The sequence below is a fragment of a genome, unplaced genomic scaffold, assembly GCF_019419815.1.
Source record: "Pyrus x bretschneideri cultivar Hongxiangsu unplaced genomic scaffold, Pyrus_bretschneideri_v1 Contig52, whole genome shotgun sequence".
Taxonomy (NCBI): Eukaryota; Viridiplantae; Streptophyta; class Magnoliopsida; order Rosales; family Rosaceae; genus Pyrus; species Pyrus x bretschneideri.
The window spans coordinates 81,396-95,378 of NW_025999790.1; the positions used below are offsets into that span (position 1 = coordinate 81,396).

At 36.7% G+C, this 13,983-nt stretch overlaps 1 protein-coding gene across 2 annotated transcripts; it reads left to right on the forward strand.

Moving 5' to 3' along the window:
• Window positions 1-1,269: 1,269 nt before the first annotated feature.
• LOC103954931 (myosin-12) lies at window positions 1,270-13,542 on the forward strand. 2 transcript variants are annotated; one of them, XM_048570190.1, is made up of 39 exons: window positions 1,270-1,594; window positions 1,731-1,859; window positions 2,722-2,865; window positions 2,994-3,139; window positions 3,301-3,457; window positions 3,689-3,747; window positions 3,877-4,036; window positions 4,496-4,645; window positions 4,764-4,900; window positions 5,002-5,148; window positions 5,242-5,343; window positions 5,490-5,547; window positions 5,634-5,735; window positions 5,821-5,858; window positions 6,153-6,279; window positions 6,358-6,528; window positions 6,597-6,728; window positions 6,868-6,974; window positions 7,148-7,208; window positions 7,310-7,487; window positions 7,603-7,808; window positions 8,211-8,330; window positions 8,420-8,518; window positions 8,741-8,956; window positions 9,407-9,546; window positions 9,663-9,764; window positions 10,058-10,166; window positions 10,389-10,448; window positions 10,555-10,725; window positions 10,833-10,994; window positions 11,072-11,278; window positions 11,382-11,531; window positions 11,609-11,679; window positions 11,787-11,886; window positions 11,979-12,035; window positions 12,152-12,211; window positions 12,444-12,524; window positions 12,670-12,758; window positions 12,888-13,542. In XM_048570190.1, the coding sequence occupies exons 1-39, from the start codon at window positions 1,592-1,594 to the stop codon at window positions 13,009-13,011; spliced, it is 4,632 nt and encodes a 1,543-aa protein (XP_048426147.1). In that variant the 5' UTR covers window positions 1,270-1,591; the 3' UTR covers window positions 13,012-13,542. The 2 variants fall into 2 exon arrangements, with proteins under 2 accessions (XP_048426147.1, XP_009365056.2); XM_009366781.3 differs by having other exon boundaries at window positions 1,274-1,594; window positions 12,155-12,211; window positions 12,888-13,541.
• Window positions 13,543-13,983: the final 441 nt, after the last annotated feature.

Genomic DNA, 13,983 nt, shown 5'->3' on the forward strand with positions numbered 1-13,983 from the left:
TACAAACACCTAGCCACATACAACTACTCTATGGGAAGCATTATGCTATCTATATTCTAGGGCTTATAGGGACCGTTGTTTTATATACGCTAAAGGCTAGGGTTTCCATCCATAAAGGAAACCTAAACTTACTTTCTTAGGCTCCAAGTCAAGTATCATAATCATATTTAATTAAGAATTCCATCAATCCAATTTCCAATATAAGACACCTAGGATTCGTATCACAATCAACATTATTCTCCAATATTACATTCCTATTACTTGTAGTAGACCACTTAAAGGTTGATTTATATTGGATATATCCAACACTAGTTCGTGTTATCCACGTGTTTGATTTAAAAATTTGTCACACTTGAGTGGGCGTGTGAGGATTGAAGGTAAGAAAATCCTATGTCAGTGTGAAAGAAGAAATCTTGCAAAATCTTATAAGGTTGGGTTTAGGACCCCACAACCAAAGACCTTTCCCATGTGATCTGGAATCAACCACCGGCATCAACCGTCTCAAGGGGTTTATGTTTGCGTCACTGAGTAGGATTACAACTTTTTTTATGATAAAATGACGTCACATTGTCATGTAAATAGAAATATTTCTTTCATTTATGAAGCCAATTATTATGTCTCAAAGAAACCCTCTCTCAGTTGCTTACCCATGGAATGGATTTAAAAAGAGGAGAGTAGCGGTGGGTGGAAATAGATTTTTAAAGCGACAGTTGGCCTTTGGCCCCGATTGTTTGATTTCCGTTCTAGGTGTAAAGTGTTGTCTTGGACCCTGGCCCCGGTTGGAATGCTTAACAGTGGCAGAGGAGACGTGTATTTTCTATTTTATGGATCGATCTATGACAACAAATGACATGTTGCATTTGCCTGCACTTGCACTGCCAGGTGATTTATGTAGTCTAATGAATAAAGTATGCAACGACCATTAGAAAAGAAAAAATTAGGAGCTTTCCTTTTTTCTTTTTTCTTTTTAATTTTGATAATGAAACCCATTCCAGCAAAGCTAGATCCTAGACCACCTCGCCTCGCATCACCTGTATGCTTTATTTTTATACCGACGTCAACTTTTTCGATGATCGAGAGGAACGCTATTACTTATAGTTACACAAATACAATGACCACGTGATTTTCAAAAGGAAAGTAGGAAACCAAAACATTACAAAAAAACACACACAAATTAAACCACTTGAGTACGAATTGTTTGTAAGCTGGAAGTCTGCAACGATTCTCTGATCGTATTGCCTTAGTGATATTGGACGGTGGACCGACAGAAGAGCTAGGCAGGCCCTTGCCAGCCATTGGGTCAGCAAAGCGAGGAGAAGGAGGCTCCACCTTTTGCTTTATGAGCTACCAACTAGCAGTGGTCCACTCGCATTTCCTTCATTCGATGGCTTTTGATGACTTTCTTTTCAACATTCTTTTCTCTATACCTTCAAATCCTAACATTCTTTAACAACACCACGCACGCAGTAATCTCTCTCTCTCTCTCTCTCTCTCTCTCTGCAAACAATGGTATTGAATTTCGATCATCACATAGATAGGGAGAGAGAGATAGATAGATAGATCGATCGATCAATCTTGGTTCCTGACAGAAATGGTAATGAAGCTTACTTTCTCATGATATTTCTTCTTCTTGTTCCATGTATGTGTGTGTGTGTGTGTGTGTGTATTCACTGGCATTCTCTAATGAAATAAATATTATCTTTCTTGAATTGCTGTATGATTTGAATCAGGGAACTCCGATAAACATCATAGTTGGATCACATGTTTGGGCAGAGGATTCAGAGGCTGCGTGGATTGATGCCCAAGTCAAAGAAATTCATGGCAGAGATGCCACCATTATTACCACAAACGGGAAGACTGTAAGCTACTATGACATCACCTCCCACATTAAATATTATTGGTTCCTTCAGTAATCACTTTCTTTGATTGATGACGAATTTCAAACCATATATATACTATGAGAAGTGCATTACTACCATGCATCTAGAGTTTCTCTTTAGGCACTTTTATTCTTATACATACATACATACATACTAAAAGAGTAGCACGCAAGAAAAATCAAGTAAAAACGATCAGAACAAGAAGAAAAATGAATGGATTAGAAGGAAGAAGTTTCCTTCAATATGCCTTGAATTTACATGGTTATCCACTGCAATCCAATCCTCTATACCAAATGAGGCCAAAGAAGATGAAGTTTAACAATTCAAGTCACTCTCTCATAAACAGTTACCAGATGCCTGCATAGTTAGACAGAAGTGGGTTGAATTGTTAGCATTTTAAAGCATTAAGTGGTAGTGTAAAAAAGTTGAAGATATGTATGAAATTCACCCCACATTTCAGGGGTGTATTTTTAAGCCTTCGCCATATTATGAATTTGATGAACATACAACACAAACAACCAACCATAGACATAGCAATCAACTGCTGAGAAAACAGCCAACCAGACCACACAAAGCAATATATATACAACAATAAGAACGCAAGGATTTATACGGTTCACCAATGTGCCTACATCCTCCATCTGAAATGGTTCCCTAGAAGAATAAGAACAACTTTGGTTTACAGGAAAACCCCTAGGGTCCCACTGCCTTCTATATAATTAAGACAATGTTTTATCCTGCCAGACAGACCGAATTCTAATTTATAATTGATGCCTCAAGTGCACTTTCTTAAGAGCTATGAATTGTATATAACTAATGGTGGCATTGAGTTCACTTTCAGATGGTTACAGACATGTCTAGTATGTACCCAAAAGACACAGAAGCACCACCAGCAGGCGTTGACGACATGACTAAGTTGGCTTACCTCCATGAGCCGGGAGTCCTGCATAACTTAGCCTGCCGGTTTTCTATCAATGAGATATATGTGAGTCAAGTTACCGCATGAACATATAGGAGATATGCATTGAATTTATTTAGCAATGAGTTTGAAATAAGCAGATAACATGGATGTAAAAAGTAGTTGCCTGACAGTCAGTGATATGATATAACCAGACTTACACTGGGAACATCCTAATAGCGGTGAATCCATTCCGGAGACTACCACACTTGTATGACACCCACATGATGGAGCAGTACAAAGGAACTGCTTTTGGGGAGCTAAGTCCACACCTTTTTGCTGTTGCAGACACTTGTTACAGGTATATAATTATAATAAGCCCTGACAACTACACTAGCTAATTGTCATGGTTTCCATCATGTCATCTCAGACACCCTGACCTTGCACACTTAATTGATAGTCCTTAGCTATTGATAAAAAAAATATAGTACGTTCAATAGCTAGTTCCATTCGGTGCAACAGGGCAATGATCAGTGAACAAGGAAGCCAGTCAATTCTGGTCAGTGGGGAGAGTGGTGCTGGTAAAACAGAGACAACAAAAATGCTCATGAGATATCTTGCCTTCATGGGAGGCAGATCAGGAACAGAAGGGAGAACAGTGGAACAACAGGTCTTAGAGGTCAGTTTAAGTATTTTCCCTACTCCATTTGCAACCCCGCTTCTCCTCTTTTCTTTTCTTCTCTTTTTTCTTTCCAACAACGTCAAATGGAGCGAGAGTGAGACTGGTTATATACTGATATTCCATTCATGTTGGGAACGTATCTACTAGGAAAAGATTTGAGTTTCCTAAATCGTTATATATGCTATTATGCAACTACATTGTGAAGTGTAAATATTTCCACTTCTTCAGTCCAACCCAGTCTTGGAGGCATTCGGGAACGCCAAAACTGTGAAAAACAACAATTCGAGGTGAAATAATATTTGTTACCTCTTTCTTGACTAGATCAATTTCTTTCATATGTATCTTTCGTTTTCTCTTGCTATACTGCTTTCCCCATTTCTATTCAAGCTAATTATAAATCATGATGCTTGTATCAGTCGCTTCGGTAAATTTGTAGAGATCCAATTTGATAAGCATTGGAAAATCTCTGGAGCTGCTATTCGTACATATCTTCTTGAAAGATCACGTGTTTGCCAAGTCTCTGACCCAGAGAGAAACTACCATTGCTTTTACATGCTTTGTGCGGCACCAGCAGAGGTGTGTGTGACTGTGACATTATATTTTCTGATTGTTAATCCAAATCAATCTTCCATATTCCTACAAAAGATAAACTTTATCAACGGTTCTCATGAACAGTGGTTCAACGCAAAATGATTTGGCTTGGTCGCATCCAGTTTACAATATATTGGAGGAAATCCTGAGTTTGAATCTCATGGACTAGTTACGATTGTAAAGTAATAAACAAAACACAAATGTTATCCAGATGGGAAAACAGCTCTCATTTGATCATCACAAAAATTATAATTAAAGTAATGTTTATCACCATTAGAGAACTAAATGAATTCTGATTTGGCTGATTTTTTTTTTTTTTAAGGATAGTCTTCGAGAAATCCTTTTGTTTCTTTCTTCACAAAAGAGGGATTGCTCTTAAGAAGCTCTCTCTATCTCTATGTCTATGTTTTTCTTCATGGCAGAGAAATGTTATTCTTAATACAGGATGTGAGGAGGTACAAGCTAGGAGACCCGAGAACTTTCCACTATCTTAATCAATCCTCCTGCTATGAAGTTGCAAATGTAGATGACGCAAGAGAGTATTTGGAGACCAGAAATGCTATGGATGTTGTCGGGATCAGCCAGGAAGAGCAGGTATATAGTGACCCTAGCAAGTCGCATGGCTTGTATCAATACAACAACTGCAGACAATTAATGATCTTTCCTCTATCCAATATCTATAAATTAATTATAGTAATCAATCCTTCTCTAGGATGCCATATTCCGAGTGGTTGCTGCAATCCTCCATCTTGGGAACATTGACTTCATCAAAGGGGACGAAGTTGATTCTTCCAAGTTAAAAGATGATAAATCATGCTATCACCTCCAAACTTCTGCAGAGCTACTCATGTTAGAACTTAATTTGATCAATTTGGAAAGACCTAAAATGTTTTTTATGATGTCTTCCTAATGTCTTCCAACATGGTTATTTTTTAATTTTTTTATTTTAGGTGTGATAACAAGTCTTTGGAAGACTCGCTTTGCAAGCGTGTAATAGTAACTCCTGATGGTAACATTACAAAACCTCTTGATCCAGACTCAGCTACATTAAGTCGTGATGCCCTGGCGAAGACTGTCTACTCCAGACTGTTCGATTGGTAAGAAGAAATAGACTTATCCATTGTATTTATTTACCTCACTATTACATAAAGATTTACTACAGCTAGCTATTGGTTCCTAATCTATGGCAGGATTGTGGATAAGATAAACAATTCAATTGGTCAGGATCCAAACTCATCAAGCTTAATAGGAGTCCTTGATATTTATGGCTTCGAAAGCTTCAAGATCAACAGGTACATACATATATAATCATGGTAGAAAAAGAAAGGAAAAGCTGAACAGAAGAAACAATTATACTGAGTAAATATAAAACTGTTTTACAATTTACATTCATTAATTTGGACATAATAAGGACCTAATATAATGCTTCATTTGGTAGTTTTGAGCAGCTATGTATCAACCTAACAAATGAAAAGCTGCAACAACATTTTAATCAGGTACAGGCATTTCTAGATACAGTTTTAGACTTTAAACCTAGTCCGACTAAGATTATTTTATATATGATAAGCATCTTCCACTGTAGCATGTGTTCAAGATGGAGCAAGAAGAGTACACAAAGGATGAAATAAACTGGAGCTACGTAGAATTTGTAGATAACCAGGATGTTTTGGATCTTATCGAAAGGGTACTAATTTTTAATACAGCTCTGTATGTAAACGCAGCAAAGTTTTTATCCTTGAAATTGTTGTAACAATATGTCCTTCTTGCAGAAGCCTGGGGGCATAATTGCCCTTCTCGATGAAGCATGGTATTTAATCTTCATACTCGTTACACCTCTGATATATTATTGCACACTTACCACATATAATCTACCTAATAATATGGTTATCTATATCGTTAAGTCTCATCTGATTAATCATAATACTACTTAGCAGGGTGTTACGTGATAACTCAAATAATAAATATATATTTGAACTCGTTCCCTGTTCCGATAAAAGAAAAGCTAAAATCTTTTATAAGAAAATTGTTGAATAAAGATCATGAATGATCGCTGCTAAGTCAGTGCATATACGAACACGTAATTCATTTCACATATATGCAGTATGTTTCCCAAGTCAACGCATGAGACATTTGCACAGAAGATGTATCAGACGTATAAAGGACACAAGCGATTTAAAAAGCCAAAACTTGCTCGAACAGACTTCACAGTTAACCACTATGCTGGAGATGTAAGAACATTCTTGAACACCTAGCAAGCATAATGAAAATTATTATTTTGGATTTGCTTCATGTAGATATGTCAACAGGTGACATACCAAACAGACCATTTTCTTGATAAAAACAAGGATTACGTAGTGGCAGAACATCAAGCTCTTTTGAATGCCTCGAACTGCTCATTTGTCGCAAATCTGTTCCCTCCAATGCCTGAGGAGACTTCAAAACAATCCAAGTTTTCTTCCATAGGCACCCGTTTCAAGGTAATCCAGATTTTCATAGATGCTTTTACTTGAGTCTGAAAATCTGAATCGAAATTGACACGATGCAGCAACAACTGCAAGCTTTAATGGAGACACTTAGCACAACAGAACCACATTATATCAGATGTGTTAAGCCAAATACAGTTTTGAAGCCTGGAATTTTTGAGAATGCCAGCGTATTAAACCAGTTGAGGTGTGGGGTGAGTAAAGTCTAACTCTGCTCATCAAGACTGTAATTCTTCTTTTTTTTTTTTGGATTGTTTGAATTTATTTATAAAAAATAAACAATACAGACAGAATGAGAAATGTGTGTTCTAACTTCCAATGGTACTTGTACAGGGTGTGCTGGAGGCTATTAGGATTAGTTGTGCTGGATATCCAACAAAAAGAACATTTGATGACTTCCTCGACCGCTTTGGAATGTTGGCTCCTGATATTATGGACGGGTTGGTACATATAAATTTCCAGTAATCACTCTGTTTGCTCTGATTTATCTATTTCTCAGTTGTACCTGCATTGAACCTCAAAGTCAAGAGTGGGATTATAGGCTAATACGGTGTCAGAGCTCTAGCTTCAGGACATTGTCTCATTTCTCATTCCCCACTTATTTCCTGTGCAGATCTGATGAAAAATCAGCATGCATTGCCATCTGTGACAGGATGGGACTGAAGGGATACCAGGTTGGTTTAGACATCAAACTTATATGCGGTTCACCGAATACAACACATTATTTTGTTTGTGTTATGCAAAAGTTCATCACCATCTCCGACGATTATTACAGATTGGAAAATCAAAGGTTTTTCTTAGAGCTGGTCAGATGGCTGAATTAGATGCACGCAGAACTGAAGTTTTGGTTAATTCTGCCAGATGCATTCAAAGGCAAATCAGAACACATCTAAAAAGAAGGGAGTTCACTGCCCTGCGAAGGGCTGCTATTCACTTGCAGAAACATTGGAGAGGTAATATGTTGTTCCTACTACCATAGTACGGTGCATGGCATCTGGAAGTAATGATAGAATGAAATATTCTAAGGTTGGAACGACTTGGTTTTTCTCTCTCCTCTTCTTCAAACAGGACAACTTGCGCGCAAGTTGTATGAAAAACTAAGACAGGAAGTTGCTTCAATCCGTATACAAAAACGTCTACGTGCTCACAAAGCCAGAATATCCTACACAAAATTGCAGGCAGCAGCAGTTGCCATCCAAACCGGGTTACGAACTATGGCGGCCCAAAATGATCATCAAAACAGGAGAAGAACCAAGGCTGCAAAAATTATTCAGGTCATAAATGCTCTGGATAGGACAATCTACCGAAACTTAGCTTTAGCTATGCATACAGAGAATTTCGGTATCTTTGGATTAATTAGAAAAGTAAAAGTAAATGGTAGAGTACGTAACTAAATGCATTTTAAGAATGTCGAGTGGTTCTCTTTTCCATATTTACTAAGAGGCAAGAACTTGATAGATAACTTTCCTATATTGTAAGGATAAGAAGAATAATATTATTGAGTTGTGCAGAAAATAATAGATCTCTATAATGATTTACTTATAGAGTGAACTAAACCTACAAAGTTTTCCGAGAAATCATACAAGTAATGCTACAAAACAATTTATTTTCCGAGAAATCATTCTGTAACTTTAAGCTGATAATTTTGAATAATCTACCAAATTTTCTTCTGACAGACTATTTGGCGAAGATTTGAAGCTCTTTCTGAATATAAACACCAGAAAAAGGCGAGTCTAACTCTTCAATGTCTCTGGAGAGCAAGGGTAGCAAGGAAGGAGCTTAGGAAGCTTAGGATGGTGAGCTTTACTATACACCTATAATTAGTATTGAACTATTTCAATAAAATTAATAAACTGGGAAGAATAAAAATGGTTCCCCGGTGCAGGCTGCGAGAGAAACCGGAGCGCTTAAGGCAGCTAAGGACATGCTGGAGAAGCGTGTCGAAGAGCTAACATGGCGACTGGAATTTGAAAAGCACTTGAGGGTATACGTCATATTTCTGTACTGCATTAATATTTTGCTACATCATATTTTGGTAATGCTAGCTATTTGGTGGTATGATGAATAACAATATTGTTACTCCAGTCATGTTGATTCTGAAATTTAACAGTGAAGGGGTGGTTGGAGGAATGTCAAACCTTGATGCATGGATTTCGTTCATACATAAGCAAGATGATACACATAATTTACAAACAACTTCTTGCAGATTGATCTTGATGAAACTAAAGGAAAAGAGATTGCAAAGTTGCAACATTGTTTGCATGAAATGCAAAGGCAAATAGATGAAGCCCATGCAGCAATCATCCATGAGAAAGAAGCAGCAAAGTTAGCCATTGAACAAGCTCCCCAAGTCATCAAAGAGGTGGCAGTTGTGGATAACACCAAACTAGAAATACTGGAAAGCCGCAATGAGGAACTACAGGTAATACCTTACAACTTCACTTCCTATGATGCTTTTCTAATTGATTGAATGATAAAATAAAATTACAAATACAAATGTTCAGCAATCTAATTTTGGATGAATGAAAATGAAGTTTTATTACACCACTACATCTTGCAAAAACTACATAAGCGAAATACTGAATTGGAACCGTACGGAGTAACGTATGTCAATAATGATCCGGATACAAACAAATCCATCTTTTTTTATTTATTCATTTTTAGAAACCTTGGTGGTACGAGGGACTGGCACTGGAATTGAAACCCTGACCAGTACAAGGAAAATTAATAATGATACATGGAATGTTAAGGTGATCACAAGAGATTGCAGCCGGGTTCTAAATGAAGTGTATATGTAAATACTACATTTGCATGTGGGTACGTACGTGCACATCTGTTATATTCATAACTGATATTGGATACCGGATGTTAGGGTGAGCTAAGTGACCTGAAGAAGAAACTTGAAGAATTTGAAGAAAATCACTCTCAAATTGAAGAAGAAAGGAAAGCAAGGCATAAGGAGGCAGAAGAAGCACGGCTGAAATCAGTGCACATTCAGGAGACTATTGAAAGGTAATCCTGTATATTTGCTCTTCTATTTTTGTCGTAAAGCTGAGTAATTTCTTGAATGTCTCTATCAATATAAACTGTGGTTGACAAACTTTTTTTTTTTTTTTTTCCTTAATCAGGTTACAGTTGAACTTGTCAAGTCTTGAATCTGAAAATCAGGTGCTGCGCCAACAGGCTCTTGTTCCATCAGCAAATGAGGAGCTCTCAGAAGAACTGAGAATGTAAGAATGTGCAATCTATTAAAGATTTTCACCTTGTGGATAGGAAGAATCCTATAATCTATAGTTTTTACCATCTTATGATTGGCCTAGTTTTCTGCAAATGAAAAAAAAAAAAAAAGTTAAAGTGGTTGCTCCATCGAATATGAACCATTAACCTTTACAAGAAGCATACTCATAGTCAACTGGAAATTTTGAAGCATTTAGTGAGTCGATAATCAACTGAAAAATACATTATCAAAGTTATAAAGATATACATTGAGTACAATTCTTATATTTTATTCGTGTTTATCCAGCTTGAAGAGTAAGATGACAGAATTGGAATCAGATAATAAATTACTTCACAGCAAGGCTGTAGTCGTGGAGCAAAAAGCTAATCCAGAGAGGGTTCAGCCACTAGTAAAGGCATAGTTCTTTATATCACCTTTTTCTTCATTCATCGCTTTTTTTTTGGGAAAATTCTTATTGTGAATGATTTTCTTTGATAGTACAGAGTTTTGAGAATGGCAATGGGAAAGTGGAAGAGCTTTGGACCAAATATTACCAAATTTCCTGAATAATAATAGGATAAGTTAATTATTATCTGTACAAAATTACTCGATCTAATGATGCAAAACATTCTTTCAGGAGCCAGATCCTGTTGTGTCCCACCTTACTAGACAAAGATCCCTCACGGATAGGCAGCAGGTATTTAGAAAGTTCAGAATAAGAGAAAAGCTTGAAAAGAAGTAAAAAGAAGACGATTTGTTCTTCCATAACTTAATATAAGTATATTTTCATGAACTATAAACAGGAAAATCTTGATGTGCTTGTTAAGTGTCTTGTGGAAGACAGACAATTTGACAAGAAGAGGCCTGTCGCTGCCTGTATTATTTACAAAGCACTTGTTCAATGGAGAACCTTCGAAGCAGAGAAAACAAACATATTTGATAGGATTATTCACAAAATTCGGTCTATGGTAGAGGTAATAGCCTTCATTCTTCAACCAACATATATACATATACATTAAACATGATCAACTTGATATATATACACTATTTGATCAAAGTGAAATGTGAAATGCTTTTTAAGAGTCGGAACAATATCAATGATCTGGCATATTGGCTTTCAACAACTTGTACCCTCGTATTTCTTGTACAAAGTACACTCAAGGCAACCAGTGCAACTGATTCAGCTTCATGTCGTAACCGAACTTCTCCTGCTACCATATTTGGTAGAAATAGAACGGCACATGTAAGCTTTCACATACAGATATATTTTTTAGGGTATTGAAAAGTGACAACCATGTGACAAGGTAAATACGGTTCCAGGGTTTTCATTCATCTTCCATTACTATGGGAGTTTCAAGTGGCTACAGTGGAATGGCTGGAAAGCCCAACGGGAAGTTAAAAGTGCAGGCCAAGTACCCAGCATTATTATTCAAGCAACATCTAACTGCATTTGTCGAGAAAATTTATGGGACCATCCGTGACATTCTAAAGAAAGAGATTAGCTCATTCTTGAATTTGTGCATCCAGGTGAGCATATATATAATTATATATATATATAATTAACCCACAATATTACATGACAGACCAAGATTGCCCCGTGAAATAAATAAATTCTGATATACATCAACAGGCACCGAGATCTACAAGGGCCAAGTCAATGAGAGGCTCGTCCAAAACTATACATTCAAATATAAGAGCAAAACAATCAGCACTGAACATGCACTGGCAAAGCACTGTCAACAAGTTAGATCATGCCTTAGATATTTTGTCTATGAATCATGTAAGCTTAAATTTAATTTTTAAAATACTTTTGTTCATATATTGTCTGTATCAACTAATTAACTGCTGCTACTTCAGGTCTCTCCCATGATCGCAAGGAAAATGTTTACTCAAGTTTTCTCATTCATCAATGTCCAGCTCTTTAACAGGTTATAAACTTTAACAACAGTTTGATACCCACTTAATACTTCAAACAATTGAATAGGATAAAAGTTTAGCAACTCCTAGTAAATTTACCAAATCCTTTCTCCCGCAGCTTATTGCTTCGTCGTGAGTGCTGCTCATTTAGCAATGGAGAATTTCTGAAAGCAGGTTTGCTTAAATTGGAACAGTGGTGTCTCAAAGTAACAGATCAGGCACGAAAACTGTCTATGGTCTTACAAATGCTAACGAATTAACCGAGGAAATGAGAAAAGTTATTTACTCGTATAGTTTTCTACTTTTACAGTTTGCTGGATCGTCCTGGGATGAGCTTCAACACATAAGGCAGGCTGTAGGATTTTTGGTTCGTTTCTTTACCTTATGTCACCAAGCGAAAATTCCTCTGTTATTTTCTTATGTATTACCCAGAATAATTCGTAATGCTTTATGCACATATAAGTATTCTTCATTTGACATAAGCAGGTGTTGCACCAAAAAACTCAGAAATCGGTGGATGAAATCACAAATGAATTGTGTCCGGTAACTCCACCTGTCTTTTCAGATGAACGAAATTTCTTTATCTTAGTTCTTATCTTATTTACTTGTTATTTTTAGTCCTCAATAGGAGACTATTTTTTCTTGAAGTTTTTTTCCTTCTCTTGACAAACTTTTGCAAAGTTACTTCAGAAAGAAAATAAGGTATGATATGAATTAATTCCAATAGCAATCGATTAAGGGCTTATTAATTTTGAGATATTCACTTCCTTATCAGAAACTCAGCATCCCTCAAATATATCGCATTGGAACAATGTTCTGGGACGACAGATATGGAGCCCAGGGATTATCTGCAGACGTGAGTGTAACTAATTCTACATCATTGTTTGCTAAATTGGGTTGTCATGAGAGCGCATATATGCTAGAACTAAAGTGGAGTTATATAGATGTGTAAATTGTATCCCATTTTTTTCTCCATCTGGGGATTTGTTTTGTTGCATCAGGTTATTGGACAATTGAAAGTTCTGATGGCGGAGGATTCAATCAACATGAACATGCTCAATAATTCCTTCCTGCTTGATGTTGATTCCAGGTAATATAATATTAGTCATTAACTTCTTAAAGATTTGAAGTATGGAATTCAGCCTTTACTTACACACAATCTCCAACACTACCAGACCCAAGTTACACACTAAAAATGGCTTGCATAATTGATTTGCAGCATACCTTTTTCAATGGAAGAAATGTGCACATCCTTCATTGATATCAGCCTATCTGATGTGGATCCACCGGCCATCATCCACCAAAGATCTGACTTCCACGTCCTGTTGCAACAAACAGATTGAGGCTACCTGAACTAATCAGTGCATGAGCATTTAGATAAATATGTATTGAATTTTTCCCTTCTATATTCACACCATCAACAATTGGAACAAACAGATTGAGGCTACTTTTGATTCTCCTAGAGTGCCCAAGCTCGCTACACAAAAATGGTTGCAGATAACATATATCCTCCATTGTCTAAATTGCACACCTGTACCGTTGTTTTCGCCAGTGTCGTCTTCTGTTCATATATAATTACTTTTTTCTACAATTAGAGATTCGATCATGGACATGCATTTTCTTTTGTTTTATGTTTATGGTTCTTCGGGGAAAGAATGATTTATGTGCTGAACAAGGATGGGTTACCATGCCCTCCCTTGCTAGAGTTCCATGATTGAGTTGTAATATGTTTGTTAATGAATAGAGGAGAAATTTGAACCAGAAGATGAATTTGGTAGAGCAAATCGTTGTCGCTTCTACCTCTGTATTTCATTAATATGTTTTGTCCCAATACTGTTGGAAGACTATTGATTAAATAGCCATTTATACGTCTTGTGTGGAAGTTTGGATCTCAACACGCTTTTACGAACACGAACCAAGGCTTTGAACCTCCTTGCATGTCTTGAACTTTGAAGGTTGTTGGGTTAGGTACGATATGTCTAATTGTCCCCTTTGCTTTCCAAGACTTGGGGCTAAGGTGATTGCCTTAGAGACCAAACTAGAATATTATGATCTATAAATGCTTGTATTTTCTTGTGTTTCTCTCTTCTCCAAAATGACTAAAATGCCCTTGAAAATCCCAAGTACATTCCAATATGAATATCTCTTGATTTTTCTCTATATCAAAAAGATAATTATGAGATATTATGTCACATCTCAATCCCAAGATACATTCAAGATCGACACATGATGTCACCATATACCTGTTCATCTATTGTGTCTCACCTCCGAGACATGACCAAAATACAAATCAAATGTCCAATAGTGCAATAACT

Coding starts and splice junctions, on each gene's coding strand:
- LOC103954931 (XM_048570190.1), top strand. Junction 8,519..8,740: donor AATTTGAAAAGCACTTGAGG/GTATACGTCATA, acceptor AACTTCTTGCAG/ATTGATCTTGATGAAACTAA. Junction 11,532..11,608: donor ATATTTTGTCTATGAATCAT/GTAAGCTTAAAT, acceptor CTGCTACTTCAG/GTCTCTCCCATGATCGCAAG.